General features: G+C 43.6%; 1 protein-coding gene across 1 annotated transcript in view; it reads left to right on the top strand.

Moving 5' to 3' along the window:
- Positions 1-17,171, top strand: part of TENM1 (teneurin transmembrane protein 1) — a 570,964-nt gene that overhangs the window by 532,862 nt on the left and 20,931 nt on the right. Inside the window, exons 24-25 of the mRNA XM_004587672.2 lie at positions 1,285-1,795; positions 16,593-16,765. Of these exons, the coding sequence (XP_004587729.2) occupies positions 1,285-1,795; positions 16,593-16,765 (684 nt within the window). The remainder of the gene's footprint in view (positions 1-1,284; positions 1,796-16,592; positions 16,766-17,171) is intronic.

Raw genomic sequence — 17,171 nt, 5'->3', positions numbered from 1 at the left:
TCCCTGCTCAGTATGCTAGTCTCCCTTATATAATTCCTCTAGATGGATAGATAGATAAATAGATAAATGGATACATACATACATACATACATACATGTTTATCTATCTATTGATCTTGTATTTTTTATGATATTTGTCCTTTTGATATTCACTTACTTCACTGAGCATAATAGAACCAAGTAGTATAATGAAGAATGACACCCTTAAGAATTTCACAATATTAGTTGTGCTTCAGCGAAAGAGAAACTAGGCAAAAACCACATTTACTCATTTAGGTGAAGAAACATGCTTCCCCCTAAGTAGCTGGTTTCCACATTAAAAATGGATGCTATTTGAGACTCCAGAAGTGAAGGGAAGACTGCTTTGGGGTTAGATGGGCAAAATGCACACCCACCATGAAGGATACTCAGGTCAGTGGTCTGCAATGTACATCATTTTTTAAAACTCTAAAACTTTTTCTAGAACCAGTAATGCCCTTTACTTCTAATTGAAGTTGGGGGAAAATAGTCTTTTTCCCCAAAATATGGAATTCTCATTGCAAGTAACAAGCAGTCTCCTAAATGTCAACAGATACATTTGTTGCTGAGTTATAGAAATCCCTCCATGCTGCATGCAGCACCACTAAACTCCTTGCCCAGGCCTGAATGGTCCTCTTAACCTTTGCTTTTTCTTAATGCAGAGGAAGCAAGAGTGAGTAATTTGTTCAGTATGACCTTTGATATTTTTCCAATGTTTTACTGGATAATGAGCCTTATAGACACTTGCTAATTTGTATCTTTCATTCAAAGCATATGTAATATTCCTTCCAGTTATAAGATTTGATGTTCTGAATCATTATCATATTTATAGAATCAGGGCACTTTGATAGTGACAGTGGGAATTAACAGAAGACAGGGCCTCCAGCTAAGATGGGGGCTGGGAAGCCCAGATTCTCCAACCACTGACAGGCACAAGTCTCATGAGTTTGCAACCAGATTTTTGTGTAGCTGTAATTATTTGCAGTTCTTATGTCTTACAATAGATTCTGAAGAACAGGATTGAGGATTTCATAAAATTGATATAACTATGTAATTACATATTACTGTCCATCTTCACTGGTCCTGACTTAAGAATTGCAGTCATTTCAATAATGGGTTTCCAGTTTGTCAAGGGGACATATAAATGCTGGCTCACTCAGTGTTCCCTTTAAAATGATTCTTTGTTGCACAGCACCTTTTGTCTCTCGTATGTTCTGTGAAAACACTTGTGATATCAGTTAGTAAACCCAGGCTCTTTCTCTCACAGGTGATGGTGGCTATGCCAAAGATGCAAAGATGAAAGCCCCTTCCTCCTTAGCAGTGTCACCAGATGGTACACTCTATGTGGCAGACCTTGGGAACGTTCGAATTCGTACCATTAGCCGCAACCAAGCCCACCTGAATGACATGAACCTCTATGAGATTGCCTCACCTGCTGATCAGGAGCTCTACCAGTTCACTGTCAATGGAACCCACTTGCACACCTTGAACTTGATAACAAGGGACTATGTATATAACTTCACCTACAATGCTGAAGGCGACTTAGGTGCCATTACCAGCAGCAATGGAAATTCGGTACACATTCGCCGTGATGCAGGCGGGATGCCCCTTTGGCTTGTGGTGCCAGGTGGGCAGGTGTACTGGCTAACCATAAGTAGCAATGGGGTCCTGAAAAGAGTGTCAGCCCAAGGCTATAATCTGGCCCTGATGACCTACCCAGGAAACACCGGACTTCTGGCTACCAAAAGCAATGAAAACGGATGGACAACTGTTTATGAGTAAGTCTCTAATTCCCACCATAAACTTTGTTAGGTTTTTATGTGAAACTGGGGTACAGAGGGGAAATGCCTTCATCATTGCGGCCATTACATGTTATTTTCTCTTAAGAACTACAGTGGAAAAATGAAAAGTCAAGGAGAGAATTTTGCCCAACTCCTAGGGTTTGGACCCATTTTTCCAGAGCAGTTTACAAAGCACAATAATAAAGGGCAATACTGAATGAGGGAGGAATCAAGTGTCTCCCTGCAGGAGGTGGAAGTCTGTGTACTCCAGCAACTGCAGTGTACCTAGGAATACAGGGTAAAGATTCATTTAAATTGCAAAACGAGAAAATAATTCCAAAGCTGAAAAGAAGCAATGTGATTTAGCGAGTATGTATTGATTCCTGTGGGGTTTAATGAATAAATAGATTGTTTGGCCAGCCCAGCCCAGCCCAACTCAGTATAAGCTGCTGTTGTAAGTAAGAGAGAAGTTGGAATATATGAAGTGGATCCTGGCAAGCAAGAGTGAATATATGGGGGGGGCGGGGGACGAGGCTGGGTAGGAGAGGCTGCATTCCTTTGGCTGCTTCTGTGAAATGTGGGGTCAAGTGCTCCTGTACAACCTTGAGTCTGTAATGACTCATTGGGGACTAACGGGGTACACGTCTGTCAGAGGGGGCTCTGACACGGCAATAGACACCATGGTCGTTGCCTTTTGAAGCATCTGCAACCTTGTTTGGCAGACAACGCATTTTGAAAGCTGGTCTGCCAAGCACTCAGAAAGCATTTTCCACACAAAGGGCTTGCTGGTTTTTGATAACATAGTAGCAGGTGAAGACAAGCTATAGGATCTGAACCCGGAGTCTGGAATGACATTGAAGTTGAGCAGTATGAGAAGTACAGATGTTAAGTGTGAGGGTTCCAAAGTTAGGCTGTTCTCCAAGGATGCAGAGAATATATTTAGCCTCCTGAGAGAAAGGACAAAACTACTAGCTTTGGATTTTTGGATCATTTTGCAAAGAAATGCCATCTATACCAAAGAGCAGGACAACTATTTTAGTCTCATTTAGAAAAATGTATCCAGCTGTTTCTGTTGCAAATATTCAAAAAAGAAAACAGTCTTTTGTCTTAATAAGAGTAAATAAGATGCTGTTAAGAAGCAGTTCACCAAATTCTAGACACCAGGTTAGGTGATTCACACACGTTGCTTTATTCGATCCCTATAACAACATGAGGAAAGTGAGCTTGGTGTGCCCATTTTATGGATGAAGAAATAGAGTCAACAGAATGGCTAGCTTGTCCTCATTCATACAGATATCCAAACTTGAAGCTCCAGCGGTGTGACTCCAGAGCATATGTTTTCAAATATATCACTCTTGAGAAATTTTCTTTTTTTTTTTGAGAAATGAAGTTTCTAGTGAGAAACTTTGAACATGTTTCTTAAAAACATTTGAGAAACAATGGGCAAACAAATGTTTGCAGGGTATTATCCATTATGGACAAGAAGTATAGACTCCCTATGTGCTCATCAAGTCATCAACCTAAATGTTCTTAAGAAATCAGAAAAAGGTGCTCCACAGCCAGCAGCCACCATGTGGGCTGCCTCCTCTAGAGTGCAAGGGGCCCAGACATGGGCCCACACTCTCTGGGGCCACATCCCCTGGAGCTGCGCTCCACAGTGAGCAGCAGCCATGTGGGCTAGTTGCCCTGGGATGCAAGGGTCTGGACCCATGCTTCTGGGAGCTTGGGTGTGACAGGGGGATGGTGCTGGCAAGGGCCTGGGGAGACATGCCCAAGTAGGTGAAATAAGCCTGGAGATCTCCCCCGTGAGCATGATCTGTGCATTGATCAGGGATGGGGTAAGGAGATGTAGGGGAGGGAAACCACTGAGGGAATATGTTGCAGGCAGAGAGTTACTTCTGAGGAACTCCCATCTACAAAGCCACTGTACTTACAGGTAAGAGAGAGGCTGAGGCCAAGCAATTTAAAGGGTGAAAGCTGCAGGACTTGTGGGTGATCTCAGCTGGACTAGTCAGCATTGACCACAGCTAACCATCAGGACTGGGGAGCCTACCTGGCAGGACTAGATAATAGTGCCCACCAGTGAGTCAGAACAGGGGATAGGTAATGTTAGGCTGGGTCATGACAATACACAGCATGCAAGAGAACCAGGTCCAGGGGCAGATTCTTTGGGGATATATGGGCTCACCCCTGTGGAACTGCAATTTATATGGTTAGCTTAAGAGCTGGGGATAGTGATGGGCTGAGCTAGCCAGGACCGTAGAACCCTCTGACACTCATAGGAACTGGAGTTGGGAACAGGTTGGGCAGGGCCAGGCTACAGCATCTGCAGGCACACCCAAGAATAGGGAGTGGGGCAGACCAGGCTGCAACATCCACCAGCCCATACAAAGGCCAGAACAGAGGAGCAGACTATGCCAGGTAAGGGTCTAGCACCCACTGGTATTTATGAGATCTGAATCTGGGAGTGGGCCTGGTAGAACAACTTGGGAAATTGCCCTTGTGGGTCTTAGCGCCTATTGGAGAGCCTGTGGTTCATGCCTGGGTATTGGTCAGGCCAGACAAAGGAACTCCACCCATTGACAAGTTTGTGAGTTGGTTATGGAGGGAGATGGACCAGGCAGGGCTGGGCCAACCTTGGGTCTCTGGCATGTACATGAGCTAGGATGGAGTGCAGGTCAAGCTGGGCTAGGCTGTCATACCTATTGGTTTGCATGAACAAGGGATGGGGGAAGACTGAGCAGGGCTGTGTTGTAGCACCTGCCAGCAAGAGCTGGGACTGGGAGCAGACCAAGGCAGATCAGGCTGCAACATCCGATGGCAATGGCCAAAACAGGAAATGGATTATGTCAAGCTGGGTCAGAGCAACCACTGGCACATGCAAGGTCTGTGGCTGGGAACAGCCCTGGTTGGGGAGCTAAGGGTATGCCCTGGCTGGGTTGTAATTCCCACTGGTGAGTGCGAAGACCATAATGAGGGCAGTGACCTTGCCTGACCATGACTGCAGTGTCCCTCAGCATGGGTGTGGACTGGACCTTGGTTGTGCCAAACTGGGCTAGACTTCAGCACAAATTGGTGTTTGTGAGAGCCAGGTTGGATATAGGACAGGCTGAGCTAGATCTCTGCCCCTAATGAACCACTGAAGGGATGTATCTGGGCATGGACCAGGTGTGGCTGGGCTGTAGCAACCACCAGTAAAAACCAGAATGGGTGTAGACCGGTTGGGCAAGGCCACTGTTCCTTCCAGGACAGGAGGTAGACTAAGTCAGACTGGGCCAAGGACTCACCAGTGTGCGCAAGACCTGCCACTGGGAGGAGATATGATAGAGGAGCTTGGGGAACTCTTCTGTCAGGACACAGTTCCTGTGGGTAAGCACAAGAACCAAGCCTGGGAGCAGCTCAGACCAGGTCAGTATATGTATGGCTCAGGTCTGGAGATGGGCCAGGCTGAGCCAGTTCATAATAGCCACTGGCAGATCAGAGAACCAGGACAGGAAAGAGGGTGGGCCAGATTGGGCCACAAAAGCCAGTTCACATTAGGGCTGGGATTGGGGATGGCTGAGCTGAGCTAGGCTAAAGCATCTACCAACATGAGCTGGAATTGGGGGCAGACTGGGCCAGGCCAGGCTGTTAGCAGCCCCCAACCCTCAGCCCCCACAAATGCTGAGGTAAGGCAGACCATGCCAGACTGGACCGCAGCATCTACCAGCACACATGAGACCTGGTGGGAGGGGGGCAGTGTGACCAATGTAGAGGGGCTATGGAGGGGGCTCCCCTTCTAGGCTACCGCTCCCACTGGCACTCGTGAGAACTGGGATCAGAGGCAGACCAGATTGGGCATGGCTACCACAACTGTTGGCCTACATGTGAGCTAGGTTGGGGGAAAGCGCTGGGCTAACTGTATCCACTGGTACATGCTTAGGCCAGAGTAAGAGCAGGCTAGTTGGGCTTTGCTGCACCATTAGCTGGCTAATGCTTGGATTGGGAGCAAATCCTGTCAAGCTAGATGATGCAGAAACACCTGGAAAGTACCAGATCTGGGACTGGGAGTGGGCCCAGTGGGAAACTATGGACATTTCTCTGACGGGTTGCAGCTCCCACTGATGAGCATGAGAAGCAGAAATGGGAGTGGGCCTGGCTAGACAGGTGGTGGCACCCACCAGTGTGGGCTGGATAGTGGGTTTGATTGGGTTGTGCTAGACTTCAATGCCCATTGACTTGTACCAGAACCAAATGGGATGTGGGACATACTGGTATATACAACTGCTATACATACTGGCAAGCACAGGAACCAAGGCTAAGGGCAGGCCTAGTAGGGGTTACTGGGGGTCACTCCAGCTAGGCTGTAGTTCCCACTGGTGAAGGTGAGAGCCAGGTGTGTGGTCAGCAGGGTTGGGCCATAGAATCCATAGAATCCATTGGTTTGTGTAAGAAATGGGGCTAGAGACATAACTGACTCAGCAATTGCAGCTACCAATGTGTGTGTGTAGGCTGATGTGGGTGATTTCTAATTTAAAAAATTAGAAATATCCTCCAAAGACTAATGACTTGGGTGAGGAGGGACATCAGGCTGAAACAAAGGAAAGTTTTGAAAGGAAAAATAAGATTATATTAGATATTTAGAAACAATAATCTGTAGAGACAATTGTTAATATCCAGGGTGAATTAGTTGAGGTTGAGTAGGCAATTGCAGGGCAGATGTCCTTGTACAAGAACTTCTTTGTATAAAGTTGTGATCACTTCTTGCAGTGTTATAGTTCTGGCAAGGTTTTTTTTGTGATAGTTTCCATCACACCATGAATAAGAACCCTTTGTTCCTAACCTCTCGGCTTTATTTATATATTCATGTTAGTGTTGTCACAGATGACCCCATCTGGATTCTGGCAACTTTCACAGTACTTTCACAAAGTGATGAATGAACAAACAGAATGTGGTATGTCCACACAACAGAATATTGTTATTTTCCTTAGGAATGGAGTACTGATATATGCTGCCACATGGATGAACCTTGAAAACATTATACCGTGAGAAAGGAGTGAGACCTAAAGGACAGCTATCATATGATTCCTTTCATATGCAGTGATGTGTGATGACATTTATATAAAGTAAATATAAAAAGTAGACCCATAAAGACAGAAAGTAGAATCATGCTTATCAAGAGCTATGTAGAAGAGTGGATAGGGAATGAATGTGCAGGTTTTCTTTGGAGGATGAGGGTTGTACAATATTGTGAGTTTACTAAAAGCCAATGCATTGTACACTTTGAAATGCTGAATTTTATGGCATGTGAATTATACCTGAATAGTAATAAGAAAAAGAAAGCATTCGAGAGGAGAAGGATTGAAGATAATATATAAAATACCCTTCTGAGGAGCATTGCTGAAAAGAAGAACAGAGAAATTTGAGCAGAGGAGGAAATGGGTTAAATGGAAAGACTCAAGTGAGAGAAAAATGCAGTGTCTGTTTACTGATGAGAATGAGCCAAAACAGAAGGAAAAAGTGATCATGCTCAATAAATAAGAAAAATTTTTGTTAAATTACATGGGGTTTGCCTGTTTTCCCCCAGGAGTCCTTCGATAAGGGAACTGTGCGGGAGACAGGACCCTCAGTGAAGGGAGCCCATACCTGCAAACCAGGACTTGGCCAGCAGTTAATGAATTGTTTAATCAGCTAGCATTTTTATTAAATAGGCCAATCTTGAGCCATTGTGAGATAAAAGATGTAGGCATCCGCATGGAGGAAATCCTGCAAGTTTATAGCCATGAAGAGGAATTGGAAGTCACAATACAGTAAAGAAACGGAAGCCCAGAACAGGGAAGTAACTTGTCTGTTCACATCCTTGTGGCCAAGTCTAGAGACAGGTCTTTCAGCCGCCATTGCTCTTTCCACTATTATAATATTGCCTTCCAGAAAAATAAGGAACATTCTGGATTATCAGAATTACCATGCAAAGTCTGAACAGATAGAAAAGGAGCAGAAAAGGAGAGATATGGCAGTACTATGAGATTTTTTAAAATAGGGCAAACAACCATTTTTTCTAATTTAAAAAAAAAATTATGTAAGGTAAACAAATTTCATGTGCTCCACAACAGAAATATAGGAACATAGTGACACTTCCCATTCTGCCTCGAACAGGTGTTCCACCCTCCATCCTGTAATTTTTTTAGTACTTATTTATTTTATTTGAAAGAGTTACAGAGAGAAGATGAGACACAGAGAGAAATCTCCCATCCACTGGCTCACTACCTAAATGGCCACAGTGGCCAAAGGTGGATCAGGCTGAAGCCAGTAGCCAGGAATTTCTGCTTGGGCTCCCCCATGAGTGCAGGATCCCAATGACTTGGACCATACTGCATTGCTTTCACAGTCCATTAGCAGGAAAATAGAGTGAAAATGGACCAGCCGGGACTCAACCGGTACTCATTTAGAATTCCAGGGCCATAGGCAGAGTCTTACTCTGCTAAGCAATGGCACCAGCCCTGCTTATTAATTTTTACAATGACATACATTCAGTTTACTTCGCATTCAAAGGCTTAGCATCCCATTAGGTGAAGAATGCAACAAATAAGAAGCAGAAGAAAAAAAATCACTGTTCCTTCATAGTATAGTCAAGCATTATAAGCAGTAATAAAATTTCAAAATGTCAATTTCACTCATAGATTAACTTATGTGTGTACTCTGTGTATTTGTGACCATAGATCAAGGAAAATTTTTGTCTTTTTCTGACTGGCTTATTTCATTGGCTGTAATGGTTTCCAGTTGTATGCATTTTGTTGCAAAAACAGGATTTCATTCTTTTTTGTGGTTGAGTAATATTCTATAATGCATATATACCATATTTTCTTTATCCATTTATCAGCTGTTTGACATCTGGTTTGATTGCATATCTTAAGCATTGTGGATTGAGTTGCCATAGACATGGGAGTACAGAGAGCTCTGTTGCATGCTGATTTCATTTTGGGTAAATTCCCAGGAGTGGGATGGCTGGGTCATTTCATAGATCTATTCTCAGATTTTTCAGAAATCTCCATACAGTTTTCCATAATGATTTTACTTATTAACAGCAGTGGATTCGGTTGCTTTTCCCATATCTTTGCCAGCACTTGCTGTTTTCTGATTTCTGTGTAATGACCATTCTAACTGGGAAGAGGTGAAACCTCATTGTGTTTGCATGTGAATTTTGACATCATGTTTTCAGGATAGGAGAAGAACATTGTTGGTATTTTCATTGGGACAGCTTTGATTTTGTAATTGTTTTGAGTAAGATGGACATTTGAAAGATATTAATTCTGCTACAAACATGGCAAATTCTTCCTTTTTTGTGTATTTGGGGCTTTTTTTCAAATTTCTTTTTTCATTATAGAGATCTCTCACATCCTTGCTTAGATTTATTCCAAGAGTTTTAAGGTTTTGTAGCTTTTGTGAATGCTACTGATCATTACAAATTCTTTCTCAGCCATTTATTAGTATGTGTATACAAAGGCTACTAATTTTTGTGTGTTGATTTTTATATCTGCAAAAAACCTTTCCAAATTCTCTTTAAGTTCTAGTCGTATCTTTGTGGAGCTTTTCAGATTCCCTGTATATAAGATCACATCATCTGCAAACAGGAGGACTTTCTTTTTTCAAATGTTTATCCCTTTCATTTCTTTTTCTTGCCTAATGGTTCTAGGCTGGAACTTTCCTAACTTTATTGAACAGCAATAATAAAAGTGGACTTTTCATCAGGTTCCAGATCTTAGTGCAAATGCTTCCAAGTTTTTCCCATTTGTTTTGATGCTGGCTATGGGTTTGTCAGAAATTATCTTGATCATGTTAAGGAATCTATACCAGTTTGCCTAAGGTTCTTGTTTATCATAAATGGATGCTATATTTTATCAGCTGCTTTCTCTGCATCTATTTGCAATAATCCTATGGCTTATTATTCAGTTTGTTAGTGTTATGTAGCATGGTCATTGATTTACATATGTTGAAATATCCATGCATGCCTAGGATAAATCTCACTTGATCCAGATGATCTTTTGGATGTGTTAGTGGATTAGATTTGTTGAGGATCTTTACATCTCTGTTTTCATTGGGATGTTTGCCTATAGTTCTCATATCTTTTGCTAGTGTTGGAATTAAGGTGATGCTTGTCTCATAGAAAGAGTTTGGAAGAATCCCATGGCTTTCAATTATCTTAAATAGTTTGAGAAGAATTAAAATGAGTTCTTTATAAGTTTGATAGAGTTCAACCATGAAGCCATCTGGTCCTGGACTTTTCTTTGTTGGTAGGATCGTTATTGATGATTAATCTCCTTAATCTAGATGATTAGCCTATTCAGGATTTCTGTGTCTATGGACTTAATTTTTGAGATTATGCATGTCCATAAATCTGTCCAGTTCTTGATTTTCCAATTTGTTGGCATATGGCTGTTTGTAGTAATTCCTAATGATTCTTTTTATCCCTGTGGTGTCTGTTGTGACGTCTCATTTTTCATCACCGATTTTTATTAATTTTTGTTTCCTGTATTTATTTTATTTGCTTATTCCCTTGCTCAACCTTCTTAATTCTCTCCAGAGCCCTGGGGAAAACTTCTGAGCCATATCACATATCCTGAAATGGAAAAGTATCGTTTTTTCCTAAAGGATTTCATTCATGCTGAAGAGTAGTCCCCAACAAAACACAGGCCCTATCCTTTCTTGTATGTACATTACAAAATGAACACTTCCCAACCTTCCTGATGTGAATAAAATTCTACTCTGTCTAAAAGCTGACTTACTTCACTTTTATCCATGCTTTATCCAATCCAGAACAATCCTTTTAATTTTTCCTTATCCATCTGAAATTGACAAACACAAGACTGATCCTACTATTTTAGGCAGAATCAGAGAAGTGTAGAAGGTGGCCAGGCTACTGACCCTATGCCCCCTATAAAAGATTTTGAGGATTTATCTGAAGTGAGAGAGAAGCTTCTTTCTGGAGCTGAAGGAAAGTTGGAATGGAAGCTCAGAGAGAGAGAGAGACAGACAGACAGACAGACTGACACAGACAAGCAAACTAACACTATGGATGATCGCTGTGTAGAAGTAGCCCAGCTAATAATGCATTCAACTTTCAGTTATCTGTAGCTACAGAAAGGAGAGATGACAAAAATAACCCTAAGCAGTGGATAATCCAAATGGGATGTTAAAATGCATCCTGTGCAGTGGTCTTATGTGGCCTTCTATTGCACACTGCAATAAGTCATTCATTGATTTCCATCATTCTGTTTGGATCAGATGAAGATCATATTTGCACACCCCAAGTATTTGTGATGCTTCACTGCCCTTAATGTTCTGAGTGTCAAGAAGAACTGACTATAGAGAAATGGCTAACCAAGAGGAGATTGTCAAGGCAGGAATCCTGACCAGATGACGGAGGTGTTCTGGTGTGTGGGGCTGCTGGGCTCTAACTGTAATGACCCTGTCATCATTGGGAGAATCAGGGGAAGGGTTCTGTGACTTACACAGCAGGTAAGCTTTCTTCCCCGACCCTTGCCAAGACTGCAGTAGTTAGCATGCCCTTGTTTTAGTTCCCCAGCAAAGGCTGCTGTTACACTAAATGAAAGAGGCCCTGCTAAAGACATCAGCTGTGTCGCTGCTGCTGGTCCAGGCCTTTCACCTTCGGTGGTGTCCCAACTAAAAGGAGTGTCTGCATTTAAATTGCCTCTTGGTCCTTAGTCTCGTGTATTCTCCGTTTCAAATCTTTCTAGCACATCAATTTCTCCCATCACCCCTGCCCCAAACTAAAACCCACTGATGAGCCACTAAAGCCCTTCTAGCATTCCTCAGTACCTTCTAGACTGTGCTACAAATGCTCAGTTCTAACATGGATGGCTATGAGTGACTCGCCCCCTCCTGATAAGTATAATGTGGTAGGCAAGGTCAATAAACCATCAGGCTGTGACACTGGGTAAGACATTTGCTTGGGGATGAGAAGTGATGTCCATGTGGTAATGTTTATGTGATGATCAGTGGACTGAACATGTGCAACATTTCCAGGGCCTTTTGAAATCCCAAAGTAGGAAGGGAATTAAGGCAACATATGGCCTTATGACCACCTGCCTCCAGTTCAATTAAACAGGAACATAGACCTGTCAACTGTTCCTTTGGGTCTCCAGAGATACAAATCCAATACCTTTCTTTCCTCAGCCACCTCTGCTTATGCTCTTGTACTTTGGACCCTCAATTAAGGATCAAAAGTGAGGCAAACAGAATTTTCATGAGTAATGCTAAGGACTTCCAAAACATAGACAGGTGGTGACAGAAGTATTGGAGGCCACTGGCAGAAAAAGCTTTCTACAGCTGAGTGGGACCTTCAGCTGCACCGCACAGTGCCACTGATGTAAGCCGAGTGTGGCCTCCCAACCCCGGTCTGCATGGCCCTCTCTGTCCTATAACCTCATTGCCTCTCATATCCACCCTAGCCTCCCCATTGCCACTGGTAGCATTCTATCTAACCTCATTCATCAAATACATGCAGTAAGAATCTTCAGTTTGCCAGAACCTAAGAGTACAAAAGTGAACGAGATAGCGAGGGAAACGAGACCCAATGACAGGCAATCAATGCATTTCATAAAGGCCAGAGGCCACCATCTTCTCCTGCACAAATTGAAACCGCCCCCTAACCGTTCTCCTTGCTCGTTTTCTCTCCTTCCAGCCATTGCTACCAAAGCACAGCTGCAATCATGCTGTTCTCCTCAGGCCCCTTAGAGTTCCTAGCCACCTATTTGCTTTCCATCATGCCCATGACCTTGACTGAGAACCCCTTCATCCCCCTCTGCAATTTCTGTTGACCTCCAGGATTGAACCACTTCCTGCTCTTCCTCCCCTTCTTGTGCTCAGCCCAGCTGGAAATCACCTCCACCTCTTCAGAGCATCTGCAGCTCCTTCTTTATGTCTGGACTTGGCAGTTTTCTGGCATTACAGGTTGTTTTAGTGTATATCTGACCTGTCCTGCTAGACTCTGGATTTCACCCAGTAACTAGCATAGGACTCTGATATTTACTGAATGAAGGACAAATGAAGAGAGAAGGGCACTGTAGACTTGGAACAGAATTATAAGAAGCCAAATGAAGTTATTGATGAGGAAAGGGGGATCCGGTGTTTCTGAAGGGAATGCTTATTAAGTTGGTCAGCTCTCTAAAATCAAAATGGTAACAGGATCTGACTCCCTCATCTTGCCTTTTAAAAGTAGGTAATGAATTTCCCTTCTGTAATCAGCAATATTTTCTTAAAAGTCAAGGTAGGAAAGCTTGTAGTTTCTATCATGCACAGTTTGATCCTGGCTTAAATTATCCTCAAGGGAAAATACAAGCTATCCCCTAGGAGAAACCATCAAACCCAACATATTTTTAATATTGTGTAAATATTATCTCTTCAAGTAAACGATATGCTTCTCAAGGACAGGTATGAATTATAAATTTGCTTTAGATACTTCCTTTGCTCTTGCTGCGCACAAACAGACACACACACACACAGTGCATTACACAGTGTATCATGGTGGTGCTGAACAACAGGGCAAGTTCACTCAATACTTCACTGAAGCATCCTCGGAGGGATCTCTGTAAAAGCAGGTGAGGGGGCTCGGCAGTGTGGCCTGGTGGCTAAGGTCCTCGCCTTGATCCCATGTGGCCGCTGGTTCTGGTCCCGGCAGCTCCACTTCCTCTCTCTCTTTCCTCCTCTCAGTATATCTGACTTTGTAATAAAAATAAAATAAATCTTTAAAAAAAAAATACAGGTGAGGAAGTGACAATTGAGAAGCAAGGCTCCTGTTCCCTTACCCACTTCTGATGAGCACATAGGCAACAGGCTTTGCCCATGACATAATGCACCAGCCAGGGTTTGTGTGCCTGGTTTAGGTGAGTGCCATGCCCATGGTTTAGGTGAGTGCCTGGGGGTGGGGGAGGGGGAAGGCTGCTCTCACGTTGTGGCCTGAGGGGATCAGTTGGAGCATATTGGTTTGTGCTCTCTGCACCAAAGGGAAACACATAGCATAAGAGATTTTGATTAAACTTGTATCTTTGACATTCAGTCGGGAAGGATGCATTCCCCGGTGATGGTGGAGGAGGGGGCAGGAAGAATAACTCAAACAAACCATAAGAAATCAAGGGCTTCCTGGATTTCTCATCCTCTGTGAGCAATTATTCCAAAGCGGCGGGAATGAGCCACGCCGGTGTCCAACTGCCTGTCACTCCCCCCTTTGGAAATGAATCTGCAAAACAGAAGTGGGCCTGTATGTGCTGATCCGAGGCCGTATAAATGAGAGCTGCCACAGTGCAGACCGTGTCGGGTGTGACTGTTGTGGCTGACTGGCAGAACTGGGGGGTGAGAGTGCATCGGAGGGTGGGGTGCACTGCATATGCACTTTCACATCAAACGCCTGTCCAGGAGCTAATACAATTTCCTAGCCATGCAGCAAGTGGACAGGTGTGTGGGATGTGATACCACAACTTGCCAAGGCCACTGCATCCTTTGCCAGAAAAGGAGCAGGCAGCAGCCTCGCAGCTAACTCTAGCTGGGTAATTAGAGTCTTACCGAAGACTCCCGAGCTTTCCTCGCCAAATGTACTAGTGTTAATTTGGGACCTACAAGTGAGGCCAAAACATGTTGGGGAGGCACCTGTGCTTCGAGGACTAAGCCTCTAAGTGAATGTCAGACAAAGAAGACCCATGTCGTAGCTTAAAACGTGTCTAGTGGGTGGGTAAAAAAAAAAAGCAAGATTGAGCCACACGCCTTTGCTGATTTGATATCTGACTCCGTGCACTGATGAGTGGATACAACCACTGGTGCCTGCTTTATAAGAATCTTTCAAAGGAGCAGTGAGACTGTGGGATGAGGGGGCGGGGAACCACCTCCAGGGTGAGAAGTCCACAGGCAACTTGAGTCCCTGATGTCTTAAGCCATGATCCCTGGGGGGATGATGAAGAGTGGTGCTGTGGAGGGCTGAGGCAGGCAGAGCTGCTGGGACTAAATGCAGGTGCATTTTCCAGCCTGCAGCCCCCGGAATCCCCCTGATAAGTAAGGTGAGGCTTTTTCTCTCTGCTGCCAAGAAGCTCCTCCCTACAGGGAACAGGGGGTCTGTGCCATGGCAGTGTAAACGTCAGGCATTATTTTTCTCTCCTGGAGAGAAGAGCAGGCAGACAAGGTCAGGGCACTGACATCCGGGCCTTTCCATGCTCCCTCCCTTCCAGAGCCCCAGAACAGGCCATAGGCAGACAGGCTGGCCAAAATAAAGGGCCTTGCCATTAACCACAGGCCCAAACAGCACCCTTCAGCCCTTCCTGGACCGTGAGTTCTTAGTGGCACAACTCTTAATGCCGACCATTTGGATTGAAATTCATTTCAACACAGGGAATGCTCAGCTAGGCTCTGGCCAGTCTCTGACTTCAGATGACAGATTCGATGCTTTTTATTCACATACATGACTGAACTGCTTCCACCTGGGTGTGCACAGGCAGAACTAAACTTGAGGCAGCATTATTTATACCCTCATGGTCAGTTCTGTCTCATAAAATATGGTCCAGTCCCTTCTCCCAAGCCTGCCACAGGCTGGCATAGGTTGGAAAATTTGAGCATCTACTCAAACCGTGTTCTTCCAAACTTGGGGAATTAACAGTGACTCTTTTGCATAGTTGTTTGGGGGGTAAGGGGTAGTAGAGCCAGTCTCTACCATTGAGGACTCCATCATTCAGGCTCTAGCCTACTCACTTTTGGGGAAAAAAATACATATATATATATATATATATATTATATGTATTATATATATAATACATATAATTGTTTAACATGTTCAAAGCCAATAAAAGTGCTTAAATATTTTATAATTTGCAACTTGAAACAGGAAACAGTAATGGGTTTCCAGGCACATGTCTGTACTTTTAATGAAGTGTTTATTTTTCATGGTTCTATTGGCAATAAAAGAATAGCTTCACATCAAAAGCCTTTAGGAAAGCAGTTTCCATTTGGAGGACAGTAAGATTGCCAACCATTTTGACTCAAAAAAAAAAAAAAAAAAAGAAAGAAAAGGAAGAAACTCACTAGACTATATTTCTAGATATATGTTATTGTCTATTATCCCAGGTAATCATTATCTTTTTTTTTTTTTTTTTGGTCTCTTACTCATACAGGCAAATTACAAAACATAATGCACCATACTCTAAAAAGACAAAAAGGATCTAAGTGACATAAAGATCAGGGGTCTCCAGAATGCTTTAATGAACACATTCCCATTATCCTGTGTGCATGTTCATTTTGTTGAGAGAATGATTCATTCATTTCAAATTTGGCAACTTAAACTGCAGCAAATTATCATTTTGCCATCACAATGCAAAGTCAGTTTATTGGCCTGCTGAGGCTTGGAGGGCCCTTTTGTGTCTCTTTTTGCTTTGACAACAGCACCCTCTGCTGGACTTTGTAATCCATCACAGCTAATGGGATTAACCCAAATTGCAAGCTGAGGCCTCCCTGCGATATTATACACAGCAGGACATGATTCATAAATCAGTTTTCCACCATGGTGATTCATTACCAGATATATTTTTTCTGTAAAACAGCACAGCTCAAGGAAGTCATCAAGAATTCAGAAGCTGCAAAAAAATACCTTCGTTTGATTAATCATCTCTCTAACCTTTTTCTTCTTATTGAACAAGGTTAATACTACTTCTTATCACTCAGAGTTAAACTGTATGAGCTGTGGGTGGTTTTTTTATGTTTGCAAAGGCCTGTAATCCATGCCAAGAGGTTTCTAAACTGGATCGCTTACATTCCTTAGGTATGACCCCGAGGGACATCTGACCAATGCGACATTTCCCACTGGAGAGGTCAGCAGCTTCCACAGTGACCTGGAGAAACTGACAAAAGTGGAGCTGGACACTTCCAACCGTGAAAATGTCATCATGTCAACCAATGTGACAGCAACCAGTACCATCTATATTTTAAAACAAGGTAAGAACAGCTTCACCGGGCTCTGACACAGCCCTACACACAGTTAATGAATAGCATTCACCTGTGGCTGAAAAGATGGCTTCTCCCTATTTTCCAGCTATAGAGACTGAAACCCAAACAGAGTCACACCTTGCTCAAGTTCACATTCGCCTCTGGGCCCCATCTCTGGGGGAGGGCGATGGGTGGCTGGGTGGGCTTGCAAGATGAAATCCCTACCATGTCTGCTCCTCTGTCAAGTTGTTTCCTAAAACCCAGCTGTTGGTTCAGTTCTCTTAGGGTCTGACTGGGCTTGTCAGAAATGTTGTCCGCATGCCCCCGTCTGAGCTCAGCATGCTAGCCCTGGGCTGATGTGGGCAAATCAAGGGCTAATTAGCAAGGGGACATAGCAAGTGAGACTCTAAGCAAC

This window comes from Ochotona princeps, chromosome X, assembly GCF_030435755.1.
Source record: "Ochotona princeps isolate mOchPri1 chromosome X, mOchPri1.hap1, whole genome shotgun sequence".
In the NCBI taxonomy this organism is placed as follows: Eukaryota; Metazoa; Chordata; class Mammalia; order Lagomorpha; family Ochotonidae; genus Ochotona; species Ochotona princeps.
Note: the sequence above shows the minus strand (reverse complement) of the source record. Positions and strands in the feature narration are given on the sequence as shown.